The sequence below is a fragment of the Balaenoptera musculus genome, chromosome 3, assembly GCF_009873245.2.
Source record: "Balaenoptera musculus isolate JJ_BM4_2016_0621 chromosome 3, mBalMus1.pri.v3, whole genome shotgun sequence".
Taxonomy (NCBI): Eukaryota; Metazoa; Chordata; class Mammalia; order Artiodactyla; family Balaenopteridae; genus Balaenoptera; species Balaenoptera musculus.
Window position 1 is genome coordinate 64,141,014 of NC_045787.1, and position 15,670 is coordinate 64,156,683.

At 39.0% G+C, this 15,670-nt stretch overlaps 1 protein-coding gene across 1 annotated transcript; it reads right to left on the minus strand.

Moving 5' to 3' along the window:
* Positions 1 to 1,032: 1,032 nt before the first annotated feature.
* On the minus strand, positions 1,033 to 2,925 carry RPS23 (ribosomal protein S23). The gene is made up of 4 exons (XM_036845306.1): positions 2,780 to 2,925; positions 2,156 to 2,315; positions 1,356 to 1,476; positions 1,033 to 1,227 (listed from the first exon to the last, which is right to left on the minus strand). Exons 1-4 carry the CDS (start codon positions 2,781 to 2,783, stop codon positions 1,081 to 1,083), a joined length of 432 nt encoding a protein of 143 aa, XP_036701201.1. The 5' UTR covers positions 2,784 to 2,925; the 3' UTR covers positions 1,033 to 1,080.
* Between the last annotated feature and the right edge of the window lie 12,745 nt (positions 2,926 to 15,670).

Consider the following 15,670-nt stretch of genomic DNA (forward strand, 5'->3'; position numbering starts at 1 on the left):
TAAGCACAAGCGTGAAGCGTGAATTTGGGATCAGAGAGGTCTGAGGTGGGAGGAGCAGCAGGTGACCTGCCAGACACTACCTGAAGCTGGCTGGGGAATGCAGGTTTGAGCAAGTGAGAGGTCATGCTGCTGAGCAGGCAGAGAAAAGACAACACACAACACACAGGGTCTCCTATGCCAGGTATGGATCCTGGTCTTGATCTTATGGGAGATAGCCAAAAATTTCCATTTTCCAAAGATCTTAAACATAACTCAGAAAGCAAATTAACTCATACCTACTAATGCTGCCAAAAGCAGTTCTTCAGATCACAGATTTCATAGGGCTAATAAACTTTTTAAGATATAATTCTACCATTTTTTCCTATGGAAATCTTCAAGCAATTTGTGGACAGAGGATCCCTATGTACCCAACCAACACCCGCTTCAATTATCAAAAGACAACCAACCCATCTGGACCATTTTTACCTAGTCATTTCCACTACTTTGTGTGCCTCGAAGTAAATCTCAAGGTCAAAATCTGTATTACTGACAAGCTGAAGACAAGAGTACTTAGATCAATCTTTCCATAACTGGTCTCCCTTACTTTTCCCTTATGCTTTAATTTACCTGGGATACACTTCCACTAACTCCTGTCTACTAAACTGTGTAGTGCCTAAGTTTTGCTATCATAAACACAAAATTACCAGATGGATCCTGATGACCTTTAGAGAAACGAAAATCACCAGAGCAGGGAGTAACCTGACCATAGTATCTATCATATTGGGTCCCTAAGGAGATGGATCCAGGAATGTACATTTAGGGATCCCAAGATGATTCCCACTAGAAGCTCAAAGAGTGTTTTAGGCCCTCTACACAGGAACACTGTATATTTATTTCAGATTTAACCAATATTGTTTATTCCATGGAGAAGGGAAAAAAATTTGTTATGAATTCCATTTACTCTAGAAAATCCTGAATTAACTGTTTAACCAATCTCCTAAAATTGGTAAAGCATATAATGCATCTCCGTGGTAAGAAAAGACACAAAACATATTTTTGGCATATGGAAATTTATTACTATCCTGCTTTCATCATCAAAACTTATGATCTTGGTCTTTCCTTCTTGCCTTTGTATAAGGCCAAAAGAGAGACATTGGCTACTTTGACAACCTTAAAGCGGACTCCAGGAATGTCACCAACAGCATGACCTTTGCGACCAAATCCAGCAACCAGAACTTCATCATTTTCCTGGAATAAAATCAACAGTTTACTTCTGGTGTAAGTGGCAATCACCAAAAATACCCATTCATCCTATAAACAACTGGGGGAAACAGTTGCTGCCCCAGAAACAGAAGCTAACAGACTAAAACACTTACCTCAATAAAATTCAAACAACCATCATTGGGTACAAAGGCGGTGATTTTTTTGCCATTCTTGATTAGTTGAACCCTGACACACTTCCTGATGGCAGAATTTGGCTGTTTGGCTTCAACCCCTCTGAAACATAACAGCATGTAACACAGTAAGCTGGCTTTCTGAAAAGGGACACATTTTCGCTCATTAAGCATAAAACTTATTAGAAATTGTAGTATTCCTACCTTTTCAACATAATCCTAAATTGCTAAACTTAAACCAAGTTTTTCTTTAGTCTTAGTTTCATTAGACCAACAGGGGAAACTTCTGGCCTCTTTATAGTTGTAAAACATGAACCAAGAAATAGAGCTAGAAATCCTGGATTCAAATCCTCAGTACTACTAAATTTGATGGGATCATTTCGTAAAGTCAAAAAACAGTTGCGTGCTGGCAAATTCATGTGGTTCAATCTTAGCTGTACAACATCAGGCAAGAAACTTCTCCATATTAGTTTTCTCTCCGGGAAAGATGTGAATAATTGTAAAGATGAAACAGTTGATGGGTGCGAATTACTTAGAATAGTTTCCACACATATTAAGCTCTCATAATGTCCCTTGTTTCATTATCGCTTTCTCCCCTCCAATGCCACCCCAATTCCTTCCAAACTAATGTTGAAAGTTTAAAAACCTCTGGGGGTTATTTAACTTTCCAAAAGACGCAGATACACAAAGACTTAGAATTTACATCAAGCCTTCTTTAAGCGCATCTATCCCGAGTTACAATACTAAAACCATGAAGGAAACAGCGATGGACTTTGACTTACACTTTTTCAAGCACAATTCCCTTGGCATGAGAAGCACCTCCAAAAGGGTTGGCCTTCAGGGCTGTGCCCAAATGGGCTTTCTTGTACTGTTTATCATGCCACTTTTGGTCTCGTCGGTGGCTACGGAGCTTCCTGGCAGTACGAAGACCGCGACACTTGCCTATAATTCAAAATAACCTTAGATCCCCAGTAAAAACACCCAAATCTTATTTTACATTATCTCAGGTACTAGCCTCCTCCTCTAGACTACAGGCCGGTAGGCTCTGACATCACACCCTGGGCCTGGTTCGAACCGCAGAGTTTCCCTTGAACCAACCAAGACTTGGACACAAGCGCTCCAACAGCTGTGCTCTCCCAAACGAATGAAGCCCCGCACCAAAGCTCGGGGGAAGCGGCGCCCTCCCCAACGCCCCCGCGTCCCTCTCGAACTCCGGCTCCGCGGCCTCCGAGCAGCCCCGGCCCCTTCCCGCCCGGCCATGTGCCTGCGGTAGCGGCGCTCCCCCGGCGCTCCCCATCTGCTCCCCACCGTGGCTCTCCCTCACCGTTCTGCTTCTATCTGCCCGCCCGTCCCCGAAACCCCAGTTTGCACGCGCAGCCCCCTCACCCCGGCCCAGGACACCTCACCCATCCTGCCGGCGCCACGGGCCTGAGCGAAAGAGAGAAGCAGAGCAGGAAGGAGCCACAAGCCATCGCGAGCAAGCCCCGCCCAGATGAGGACCCTTGCGGCTGTCTGCGCAGCGCCTGGTCCGGCTGGTGCCTCTCGGTAGAAAACGAGAAGTCTGCACCACCTTCCAGAATCTGCGTCGTGTTTAATTTGTGCGCAATTCAGAGATATCTAATTTACACTGTGGTTTATTTCTTTTTATGTGAATGCCTTAGACAGAAGGAACAGGGACTACCAATCCCAGAAGCCTTTGCACGAGCCCCGCTCATGGCGCAGGCGCTCTGGACAAACCCACAGGGCCGGCGTTGTGGCGCTGGGTCGGAGGACGGAGAGGTCAGGCGTGTGGGTCTACGTGTTGTCGAGTTTGGAAAATTAGACCTCGGAGGCTTAACTCCTACTCACAAGAAGCACAGTAAATTGAAAAACATTAAGTGAAGCAAGGTGACGTAGTATTTAAAAACCCATGCTTTAGTGAGAGACCCGGCCTTAAACCTCAAAGCTGCCGTCTTGGTTGTGGAATCTTGGGTGATTCATTTAGTTGAGTCTTTAAACTTCAGTTTCTCCTGGAGAATGAAGTAGATATGAAAGTTTTCTGGGATGTTGTTTCATTCCACAACTAGTTTTTAAAATGTCTTCTCTGTTCCCAGCACTGTTCTAGGCACTTGGGGGTACAACAGTTAACAAGAGAGTGAAGGTTTCTGCTCTTATAAAGTTTATATTCTAGGTACGAGAAGACAAAAATATAAGTGTATTTAAAATAAAAAGATAGTTTTACATATGGATAAGGTGCTATAGAGAAAATGCAATTGGTTAAGTGATAGTGACTTGGGGATGTAGGTGGCTACCTTGGGTAGGATGGTGTTAGAAGGTATCTCTGTGGCGATTACATTTGAGCTGAGATCCTAAAGAGAGGGAGCCATTCAGACAAGTGTATGGGTAAAGCCTTCCAAGAAGAGGGATTCTCCATAAGTAGAATGGACTGGCGCTTCTCAAGAACTGAGGGATCAGGGAGGGGGGAGCTGAGTGCTTGAAGAGTAGTGTGGTGCTAGGTGAGGTTTGTGAGGTGCACAGGGCCATATGGAGCCTGTAGACCATGGTCAAGACTTTGTTTATTCTTCCTGTGATTGAATGCCTTTGGAAAGTTTTCAGCAGGGGAGTAACAAGATAGGGTTTATATTTTTATAGTTTCACTCTGGCTGTTGTGAGGAGAAAAAAAACTGTTAAGAGATGAATCTGTGAGGCCATTTGGGAGGGTGTTAACTTCAGTTGGGAGATGATGCCCCTCTCAGTCCAAGGTGGTAAAAGTGGTTGGTTTAGATTTACAGTTTGATGGTAGAGCCAACAGGATTTGCTCAGGGCTGTAGGATGTGAGAGGGAAGTTAATTATGATTTGCAACCTGAGCAACTGAATGACTTGTGTTATTTACAGAGTGGGAAATACTGGGAGAGGAGCAGATTTAGAAAGGGATATTAAGGGTGCTGTTAAGGATGCGTTAATTTTGAGAAGCTTGTTAGACTTCCAGGTAGGGATGTGAGGTGGGCAGTTGGATATACAGGTATGGTGTTCAGGAGAGTCATCAGTGAATAGATAGCATTGAAAGCCATGGCTCTGAGTGAGATCGTTTAGGGGATGACTGTAGGTGGAACAGAGAGAGGTTGGAGGCCTGAGCCTTAGGCACACGGAAACTTAGTGGTATGAAAGAGAAGCAGATGAAGCGAAATAGACTGAGAAGGAATGGCCAATGCTGTCCTCTAATCAAAGCCAAGTGAAGAAGGTGGAAGTGAGCAAGTGTGAAGGAAGGGTAAGATGAGGACTGAGAATTGTCTTTTGGATTTGGCAATGTGGAAGTTGTTGGTGCCTTTGTCAAGAGGGGATCCCGTGGAGTGGTGAAGATGTAAGCTTGATTGGGTTGGAGTCAAGAGAATATGAGAGAGAAGGAACTATAGACAGCAATTATGGACAGTTTTTGCAAGGAGTTTTTCTATAATGTGCAGAGAAAGGGGGCCGTATCTGGAGAGGGTTGTGGAGCCAGGATGGATTTAAGAGGGCACATTTTATGACATTTTTGTATACTGATGGGATTATTCCAGTAGAGAAGAAAAAAATAGATAATTCATGGAGAAAAGGGATGATTGCATGAGCAAGTCCTTGAGTAGACTAGAGGGGTGTCTAAGTGGAGGAATTTTTTTTTTTTGGCTGCGCATGCGGCATGTGTGATCTTAGTTACAGGCCAGGGATCGAACCTGCACCCCCTGCAGTGGAAGCACAGAGTCTTAACCACTGGACCACCAGGGAAGTCCCTAAGTGAAGGAGTTGACCTGAGGAATAATAACAATTTATCTACAGTAATAGAGAAGGCAGAGTATACGGGTACAACTGCAAGTAAATTGGAAGATCTGTTGATAGGAAGACGTGGAACTTCTCTTTTGATTACTCTTATATCAATGAAATTAGCAGGGTCATCAGTGAAGAGAAGGAGTAGGGAAAAGAGGTTTGAGTAGAGGGGGTAAGATGTGAAATCACGTAGGGTAACAATGCTAGCATTAAATAGTATTTACTGTGTGCCACATATTTTATGTGCCTTACATATATTAACTCATTTAATTCTCATAATTCTGAAAGGTAAATACTTTTATTACCTCTGTTTTACTGAGGGATAGTGTCTTAATCCAGTCACGCTGCTGTAACAGAATACCATAGACTGGATGGCTTATAAACAGCAGAAATTTATTTCTCACAGCTCTGGAGACTGGAAAGTCCAAGGCAAAGGTGCTGGAAGATTTGGTGTATGGTGGGAGCCCGCTTCCTGGTTCATAGACTCTTTTGCAATAACCTCAAGTGGCAGAAGGTCCAAGACAGCGCTGGGGTCGCTTTTATTTATATTCTGTTTTTTTGTTGTTGTTTTGTGTTTTTTTTCCAGTTTTATTGAGATGTATTTGACATATTGGAGCCTCCTTATAGGAGTACTAATCCCATTCATGAGGGCTCCACCCTCATAACCTAATTTACTCCCAAAGGCCCCCCACCTACTAATGCTATCACATTGGGGATTAGGTCTCAACATGAATTTTGCCTTCTAATTCAGAAGTGTGGGAGGATAGATTGACAAGAGAATGTAGGATTGTTGAACAATTTTGAGGACCCATTTGAAACCGTAGTTACAAAGTTACATCAGTTAGCATGGTCTTGTGTGTTCTTCAGATTCATTCAGTGTAGTGACTGAGTAGGTAGAGAGTTGGCTTTTAACAGGCCTGGGAGTGGGATCTAGTTAAGTGAATGTGATGGAGGAAGGACAAGGGAGTTGAAAGTGATTATAAGGAAAGGAAGAGTGATTATAAGGAATCTCTCTTTCCATGAGATTGAAGCTGGAGGAGTAAAGAGCCAGGGATAGGCAAAACAGTTCTGAAGGCCTGGCGCTACCAGATACGAGAAATTTCTATGAGGCTAAGTAAGATAGTGCAGCATTAGTACAGAAGTAGATAAATTGACTAATGAATAGAATAGAGAGCTCAGCAAAAGACTCCTACAGAATTAGTATAGAATATTATTAAATGACAGAATTAGATGTCAGATCAATGTGTAAAGGAAGGATTGTCAAACAGATGGAACTGCACAAAAAGTGGTTACCCAAATTAAATTGAATCATCATTTCAGGCTAAAAACAAAAATCAACTCCAGGCAGATTGAGGGCCTGTATGTAAGCAATACAATTTTAAAATTCTTAATAGAAAACAAAGGTGAATATCTCCATGAACTTAGGAAAGGAAAATATTTCTAAAGAAGAAGAAAAGAATGATACATTTGACCATATTAAGAACCTTTGTTCTACAAAAACACCTGAAAGAAAGCAAAAAAAAAGTTACAAACTGAGTTGATATTCACAGGAAGTGTTCATATAAAGTTGGGATGGTTTGTTGTTTGAAAGTTTAGTAAAACATCCTGTAAAATCATCTGGGCTGGGTGTTTTCTTTGTGGGAAGGTTATAAACCTCAGCTTAAATCTCTTTAATTAAATCTCTCATTTAAACTAAATCTCTTAATTTACAGAACTATTCAGAGAACTGTGATTTCTTCTTGAGTCAGACCTGGTAAGTCATTTTTTTTAAGAGTTTGTGTATTTCATCTAAGTTTTCAAAATTGTGTCATAAAGCTGTTATGACATTCTCTCATGCATGAATATATGTATTTATATGTATTTGTTTTTGGAAGGTTTTTAACAGTGAATATATAGTACTATATAGTACTATACAGGTTGTCTCTTTCTTTTTGAGTGAGCTTTGGTAATGTGTGCCTTTCAAGGAATTTGTCCATTTCATCTAAGTTGTCAAATTTATGGGCATAAAGTTGTTTGTACTATTTCTTTATAATCTTTTAAATATCTGTAGATTTATAGTGATGTCTCATCTTCCATTCCTGATATTGGTAAGTTGTATCTTCTTTCTCTTTTTTTCTTGGTCAGTTAGAAGTTTCGTAATCTTATTGATGTACTCCAAGAACCATCTTTTGCTTTCACTGATTTTCTCTATTGTTTTTCTGTTTTCATTTTTATTTATTTCTGGTCTTTTTCATTATTTACTTTCTTCTGCTTGTTTTAGATTTAAATGGAAGCTTATGTCATTGATTTGAGGTCTTTGTTCTTTTTTAATATATGTAGTATGACTATCTTAAGTACTGCTTGAGCTGCATGCTGTGAGTTTTGATATGTTATATTTTAGTTTTAATTCATTTCAAAACATTTGCTAATTTCTCTTTTGATTTTCTTTTTGACCTATGGATTATTTAGAATTGTGTTATTTAATTTCCAAATATTTGGAGATTTTCTAAATATCTATGTTATTTATTTCTAATTTAATTCCATTATGGTCTAAGAACATCCTTTTTTGATTGCAATATTTTTAAAATGTGTTGAGGTTTGCTTTATGGACCAGAATATAGTCACTCTTGGTGAATTCTCCATGTACACTTGAAAAGAAAATATATTTTGCTGAGGAAGAATGTCCTATAAATGTTAATTAGCCCAAGGTGGTTGATAGTGCTGTTCAGGTCTTCTGTATCCTTTATACAGGATGATAGTGACATTATGTGGAGAGAGTGGGGATCATAGTTGGATGTTGGGTTATGTTTACTTTAGGTAGTGGGTTTAATTATTATATTATTATAGAAACCAACAAATAAATAAAGCATGAACCAATGGTCAGAATGTGTTATGAACCATGGATTTTGATTACTATAGCTACGCAAATTTTTTAAAAAGGATTTAATTTTTGTTTTTGGAGCTTTGAATTTTTTACTTCATGATAAAGAACTTATTATGTAATTTGGAGCCTGAAAGGAGACAGAATTTCCTTTGACCTTGGACCCTGAATTTTCTAAAAGGGTACCCAAACATGAATCAGCTTGAGGAATTAGAGGAAAAGAAAGCTGCCATGGCTAAAGTGTAGTGAGCCAGCTGGTAAACAGAGGAAGGTGAAGTCCGAGAGGTGGGCAGGATCAGCTCACGTCCAACCTATAGGCCAGGGTAAGGAGTTTGGGTTTTATCCTGAGTGTGATGAGAAGCCACTGGAGGCTTCAGGTGAAAGAATGACAAGATCTGATCTGCATCTTAAAAATATCACTCTGCCTGCCATGGTAGGCCACCACAGAGGGACAAGAGAGGACTCGGGCTATCCAAGGAGGGAACTGTTGCAATAGAATAGGTGAGAGATCATAGATAAGTAGCTTTGGAGGTGGAGCGATGTCATAAGAGTCAGGATATAATTTGGAGTTAGATCATGTTGGAAAGAGCAAAATCATTGACATCATCATCATCACTATCACCACCACCACCATCATGACCATCTAACAGATATTGAGTACTGTTTAGTGTCAGGCTTAGGATTTCACATGCATAATTTCTTTTATCCTCAAAACAACTCCTATGTGGTAGGTGCTGTTATTACACCCATTTTACCATTTAAGTTGAGACTTAAAGAAGTTAACTTTCTTAACCAGAACACATTTGTTGGTTTCCAGATTAGTTATAAGACACAATTTTGATTTTTAAAGAGTTTAGAAATATTTTTCATGAATGTAAAGTAAATATGGTGCAAAATTGATGGGAAATAATTTTCTAGCCAGCAAAACACCAGGAGATGTAAGGGGTATAGTTGTTAAGATTAAAGTATTCTTAATATAAATTGCAACCCCATATCCATGGGTTACTAGAGATATGTGAAAACCGACAGACACTTTGTCACAAAAGGTCCTATTTGGTAGTTCTTAAAATGTTGGGGGAATGGGGGCAGGAAGGAGAACAAGTTTTTCCTAGTATTTCCTCCAAGTAGAAGGTGTTAAATTAGTTTAACTCCTTATTTCTCTGCCAGTTTACTCATTCCATGCCAGGTGAGATGAGGTAACATCTCTCTTCATGTGGTAAATTTAGAAAAAATAGTTTAGGCATGTTCAGTTCTTCCTTTTTTCCTTTTTGGGACCCAGCCTGCCGTGGAGCACACATTTCCTCCTGTTTCTTCTGGGGCAGGCCTCTCTTCCCTATTGAGAGCCCAGTGCTGCTGTGATAGGCTGCCATGTCTGTCTTGTGCGGGGAGGGGTTCAGTTACAATCCATTTTGCTCCTGTACTAAGCTTTGTCCTCCAACCTGGCCTTTCATAGTAATAAAGATGGTATTTGGGCCTCTGCTTGTCTTACTCCTTGTTTTATATCTCAGTTAGTTTAGCACTCATGTGGGGCAGAAGAGTATTATTATTTGACTTCTCTCAGAGCCCCCCAACTAAGAAGAAAGATTGATCTTCATAAATTAGATCAGTTGATGAGGAGACTTAGGTCAAGGGTGATGCTGTTTCTTTGTACTGTATGGGGAAGAAGTTCGCTTTTGGGGAAGAATGGCTAAGAGTTTTAACAATGTTGACAATTGATTCTGGAGCATTTGGAATGGTTAGAAGTTACTCTTAGTGTTTTAGCTATAAAAATTGAGGCATTAGTTGCTGTGGAAATGTGACAAGATAAAATAACAGCTTTCAGTGGGGAAGAATAAGCAGTAAAAGTAAGACCAGTGCTTACACGCTCTGTATAACTACTATTAATAAATGTTGAGTGCTTCATTTTACCTGATTAAATTATTAAACACAACTTTTCCTTTATCCAAAATTAATGAGATTTCTTATCCTCTCCTTCTAGCTACTTTTTGATGTAGTTGTTGTTTCTTCTCATATACCTATTCTGTGGAACTAAAGAAATACGTGTATTGCCATATAATCTTAATAACATTCAAACCTGATCTTTAAAATCTTGTTATTTAACTAAAGCTCTGTGTAGGATCTAAGGGGAATTGACAGTGCTGTTCTTTGATGCCCTTTGTGAAGTTCCTGGAAGAGAGTTATCATTTTAATATGCATGTTAAAAGTTATTCTCCAGGTGTTCTCTAACTTGGCTGAAAACCAAACAAAAGAAAATAGGCCTCTATTTCATCAGGGACCTTTGAATTATAAGAAATGAAAGATAATTTTTCTCACTAGGAAAAGAAAATAACTTTCTTCACTCAGTGAAACATTAAGTTTTAGAATCTTATTCCCTGGAGAGGTTTAAGAACCTGTAGATGGGCCAAATCTGTGCTGTCTGAGTTCAGTGGGGACCAGTTGATGTTTGTGATGGAGAATGGCTGGTGTCACTCTTTCTGCCTTTTCATTCCATAGTAAAATGAAGTTTCACCGGGACTATTTCTAGATTATTTAAATGTAATAATATTATAATATATAAATATAAAACTTTTATGAAAGTAGATGTGTAAAATTTTGAGCATTTTCTGTTACTAAGATTTTTATTGTTTAAAGGACTTTAAATAAGGTTAAACAAGATTTTTTTCCATAAATTTAAAAAAAAAAAAAGGAAAAAAGAAGGAATGAGGAAGTGGAGGAAGAGAGGAAGAAAAGAAGAAGTGAAGGGTTCTGGGTTTTTATAGCTACAAAAGGACAGAGGTAATTTTTCCACTGCTCTAAACCATTACTTTTTGATCTTGTTGGTTCTAGCAGTCATTACTGATTATGAAGATAACTCAAATGAATGAATCTATAACCAGTTCATATATAAGATCATTTTTTGTACTATGTGCCGATGAATTTTGAAATTTACTTAGATAGGGTTTCAGTTAAAGTTTCCAGGTTTATGTTAATTATGTAGCAGACAACATCTTGGATTTTTACCGAGTAGTTGTACATAATGCTGTCTGAAGTATCAATTTTTGTCCAAAGAATCCATTTTGCTCTTTCTATAAATGGCAGCCTAAAGTATAGGGCAACATCAAATAGCACATATTCTCAATGTGAGTTTTATTTTATGAATTAAAACTCTGATTCCTGTCTGTTGAGGTGAGGGCTCTGCAGGTGCCTGTGAGAGCATTTTTGAGAATAGTGGAGGCATTTTCTTCCCTAGGAAAGCTGCTTCAACTCTTCAAAAGAGATAGTTATGACTCATCTCTTAAATCTTTATCTATTATATACCTGCCTCTCTCCCCCTCATCTAATCAGCCGTTGCTTGGAGTGGAGGTGGGACTTCAGAGAAGTTTGCTAGGTGAAACGTCCCCAAAGTGTTTACCCCAGCAATTATGTGTTCACATCTCTGCATATCACTCGCTTGGGATCTTTTTGGGGGCGAAGACTAGGTCCTTTTTACCTTGTATTCCTGGCATCTAGCATATGACAATCAATGTTTGCATAATGGATAGATTTATGAAACATCAGGCCTCCTGGTTCAGTTTAACTTGAGAAACAAGAATGTAAAAGTGTGCCACTAATTTGGCACATTATCCACATTCCACGAAGTCAAAGGGGGATCTCAAATAAGAAACATTAACATTTAAATCAAAAGCACTTGTGTTTCATTTGCTAACCTGATTCTAATCAACTCAAGTTAATTTGATGAAAATTGGTAGAAATCATGGTAGCAATTAGGCTCTGAACTTGATAAAGAGTCCGTATTAGGATTCTCCAGAGAAAACCAATAGGAGATATATACCTATCTATGCACACATATGAATATGAATATATGATTTAATATAGGAGTTGGCTTTTGCAGTTATAGAGGCTGAGAAGTCCCAACATCTATAGCCAGCAAGCTAGAGACCCAGGAGAGCCAATGTTGTATAGTTCCAGTTGTAGTCTGAGTCAGGCAGGAAAAGACTGATGTCCTTGCTACAAGACAGGTAGAGAAAGTGCAGTCTCCCTTACTCCACCTTTTTGTTCTGTTTGGACCTTCAGTGGGTTGGATGAGGACCACTCACCTTGGAAAGGGCAGTCTGCTTTGCTCAATCTACTGATTCAAAATGTTCATCTCATTCAGAAACAACCTGAGAGACACAACCAGGTATCTGGGTACTTAACAGCCCAGTTAAGTTGACACACATTAACCATCACAGAGTCATACCCCTGACAAGGAGCAAGAAGTACATACATACTATGGTGTTTTGCTAATAAACTAATGTAATGTGGGTTTTGTCCATTTGCATTTTCAAGTTACTGAATTTGATGGAATACTTGAATTAATTGATTTTCTAGCTACAATTACCTAAATATTCAGGCCCTAGGAGTCACAGCCATGTGGCATGAAGTGGGAATTAATTATGTAACATTTTTGATAAGTTTATTCATTATTCTGTACACTTTATTTAGCACCAACTTGGACCAGCAGTGTCTTGGTGTACATCAGTTAATTAGACATGTTCCCTGCCCTCATGGAGCAGGCCTTCTGATGAGGAAACGCAATGTAAATAAATAACAAGAAAATAAATGTCTTGGTACAAATTGTGATATATGTTATGATGAGAGTGAACAGAAGGCAGGGAGAGCTAGAGGGCTGTGAGGTGATCCCTACAGGAGGAACAATATGTGCAGAGTCATTGAGGTGCAAAAAAGCTTGGCCTATGGAGGGTGTTGAGAAGCTGAGTGCAAGCCAGTGTGATGGAGCATGGTGGGAGAAGGGCGGCCATAAATGAGGCGAGCGAGACCAGCAAGGGCCAGGTCATGCAGGCTTTGTAGGAGGTATATGGATTTGGATTTTGAATCAGTGTGCAAAGACCATTGTAATTGATTTGAACATTTGACTAACGCGATTTTCAGTCTGAGAGCATTAGGATAAATAGAGACTGTGGTCTGACAAACGCTAGATGCTCCTTGAAGTAAATATTAGAATTAAGATAGATCCATTTTTTTCCCATGAGAACTCAATTCTGTATAGTTATATATGATTATGGAAGATAGATTTTTGATATTCATATTTTCAGGTAACATTTCATTTAATAATATATAGTAAATCAGAAAATGAAGCAAATCCAAGTATTTTCAGTTGAAAAGAAGGCAGCATGGATATACAACTTCCTGTTCTCTCATGGAAAATGTTGAGGGAATATTTTCCATGCACCTCTGTATTTTCTGTTTATCTTGTAAGTCACTAATTGCTCTTCGTTTTGGAATATCTTTAGGATGTTTGTATAGCGAACAGCCTTGAAAGGTAGAAATAATGTCTTTCTCTCTAGCAGAGGGGCAGGTTTGTTTATAGCCTTGGAAACTCAGGGTTTTTCTCCTGAAATGAAACCCACCGTGTGTACAAGCGTCCATCTGGGCCCGCCTATATTGCTTTATGGGCAAAGGGAACTAACACAAATAGACTGATGCTCATACTGCTTGTTCTGTGGTGAGTAGTAAATAAAGTCCTTTGTCTCTGACCCATGAGTCTTGTCTTCTGCTGGCATCCATGAAGCCATAGCAGGCTAACTTGTTAGCTTCCAAGTTGGGAAAACCTCAGACCTTCAAAGTTTTGGACAGAGACCCCTTAGCCGTCTGAGCAGGCAGGTACAGTGCCACACAGGTGATACCCTGTGCTTTGCAGCCTGCAAGCTATCATATTAGCATTTTTTTTTGTCACTGATTTTCTCCTCCAGAGTCACAACATGAGCTATTCTCAGACAATCACATCTTAAGTGTGACTTCTATTCTAAAATACATGTGTGAAACCTACTAACTACTAATTATTCTGCCTTAAATATTCTTAACCAAGTGGGAGAAAATTTCGGCAACAGAAAGAATGCTATATTAAAATTTTAGAATCATCCAGTCATAAAATATATTAAAATGATACTTGATGTAAATAAAAAATGTTGTATATGTGTATGTGCCTGAAAATATAAATGAAGCGTATTTTCAGGAAAGTTTGTTACATGATAAGCACTAAGGGACTAACCCTGTGGTTTCTGAGTGTTCACAGAACCATTATTATCACAGTACAGGATCATCATGGGCTTGGGCTCTCACCTCCTCCTGACCAGGAGTTTGGGGAGCAATGTGATCAGGTACTACTTCTACTATCGTGGGAGACTATGACGTGTTGCTCTGGCAGCTGGAGATGGTCTGTGTTTGCACTGTCCAGTACAGCGGCCACTAGCCACATGTGGTTTTTGAGCACTTGAAGTTTGGTTAGTCTGAATTGAGATGTGTATAAGTGTAGATTAAATCAATGTACCAGATTTCAGACTTAGGGCAGAAAAGGAAGGTAAAATATCTCATTAATAATTTTAAAAATTACTTATGTTTGGAAATATTTTAGATGTATCAGGTTAAATAAAATATATTATTAAAACTAATTTCACCTGCTTATTTTTAATTCTTTCAATGTGGCTACTAGAAAACTTTAAATTACATATGTACAATAGCTCTTATTTTATTTCTACTGAACAATGTTTTATCTTTGCTACTCACAGAGCAGTCCTCGGGCAAGCAGCATCAGCATCATCCGGAAACTTATTAGAAACAAAGACGCTCATGCCCCACCCCAGACCTACTGAATCAGAATTTGCATTTTAGAAAATCTCATGCGATTTGTATGCATGTTAAAATTTGAGTAGCAGAGAGTCCCTAAGACTATGATTGCCAGATTTAGCAAATAAAAATACAAGATGTCCAGTGGAATTTAGTTTTCAGATAAACAACAAATAATTTCTTAGCATAATATGTCCCAAGTATTGCATGGGGCATGCTTAGTAATAAAATTATTTGTTTTTTTATCTGAAGTTCACATTTAACCGAGTGTCCCGAATTCTATTTGGCAACACTGCCTATGACAAAACTCCTCCTGCCCAGGCCTGTCTTGCTTCTTGAAATTCCATGGAATCAGGAAGAGGACAGAAAGGTAAAAGAAAAGGTGAGGGTGGAAGTTGGGTGCAGTGAAAGAACAGAGAAGAAAAGAAATACATGCTGAGAAGTAGGAATAAGATGGGACATGGACAGACCTTTTTTATTTTATAATTTTTATTATCAGTTTTCTTCCTTATTTCTGTTTTCTCCCACTTCTCCCAGTCATTGTGATTTAATCTCCTCATTTTCCATAGGGCTCCCTAGAGTCATGTTAGAAGATGGTATTTGTGCAAAGTGGACAGTGAGGAAGGTAGTATCTCATCAGGGTCAAGTCCCAAGTCTTCCTATAACACACCCTCTCTGAAATGCCACTTACAAATAGCCCCTTTCAGCTACCAGTACTTTGCCATTAAAAAGATCAAGGTTCTTAAGTGTCAAAAATGCTGACACTTTCATCTTGGAGGATTTTCTTTATTGTGGCTTTTTAATTGTATGTTTTTATATAAAACAACTGTTAGGAATTTTGTTGTTTGTTTGATGCTTTTTAGGTGGTGGTGGGTGGGAGTGGAGGCTGACAAAGAAGGAATAACAATAGATATTCTTTTTTTTTTTTTTTTTTTTTTTTTTTTTAATTTTATTTATTTATTTATTTATTTATGGCTGTGTTGGGTCTTCGTTTCTGTGCGAGGGCTTTCTCTAGTTGCGGCAAGTGGGGGCCACTCTTCATCGCGGTGC

Bases quoted from the DNA above. Each gene is read 5' to 3' on its own strand.
- RPS23 (XM_036845306.1), bottom strand. The intron at 1,477-2,155 runs GTAAGTCAAAGT...GTTATGTTTCAG, and splicing joins GGAATTGTGCTTGAAAAAGT to AGGGGTTGAAGCCAAACAGC. The intron at 1,228-1,355 runs GTAAGTGTTTTA...ATTTTATTCCAG, and splicing joins GTTGTTTGAATTTTATTGAG to GAAAATGATGAAGTTCTGGT.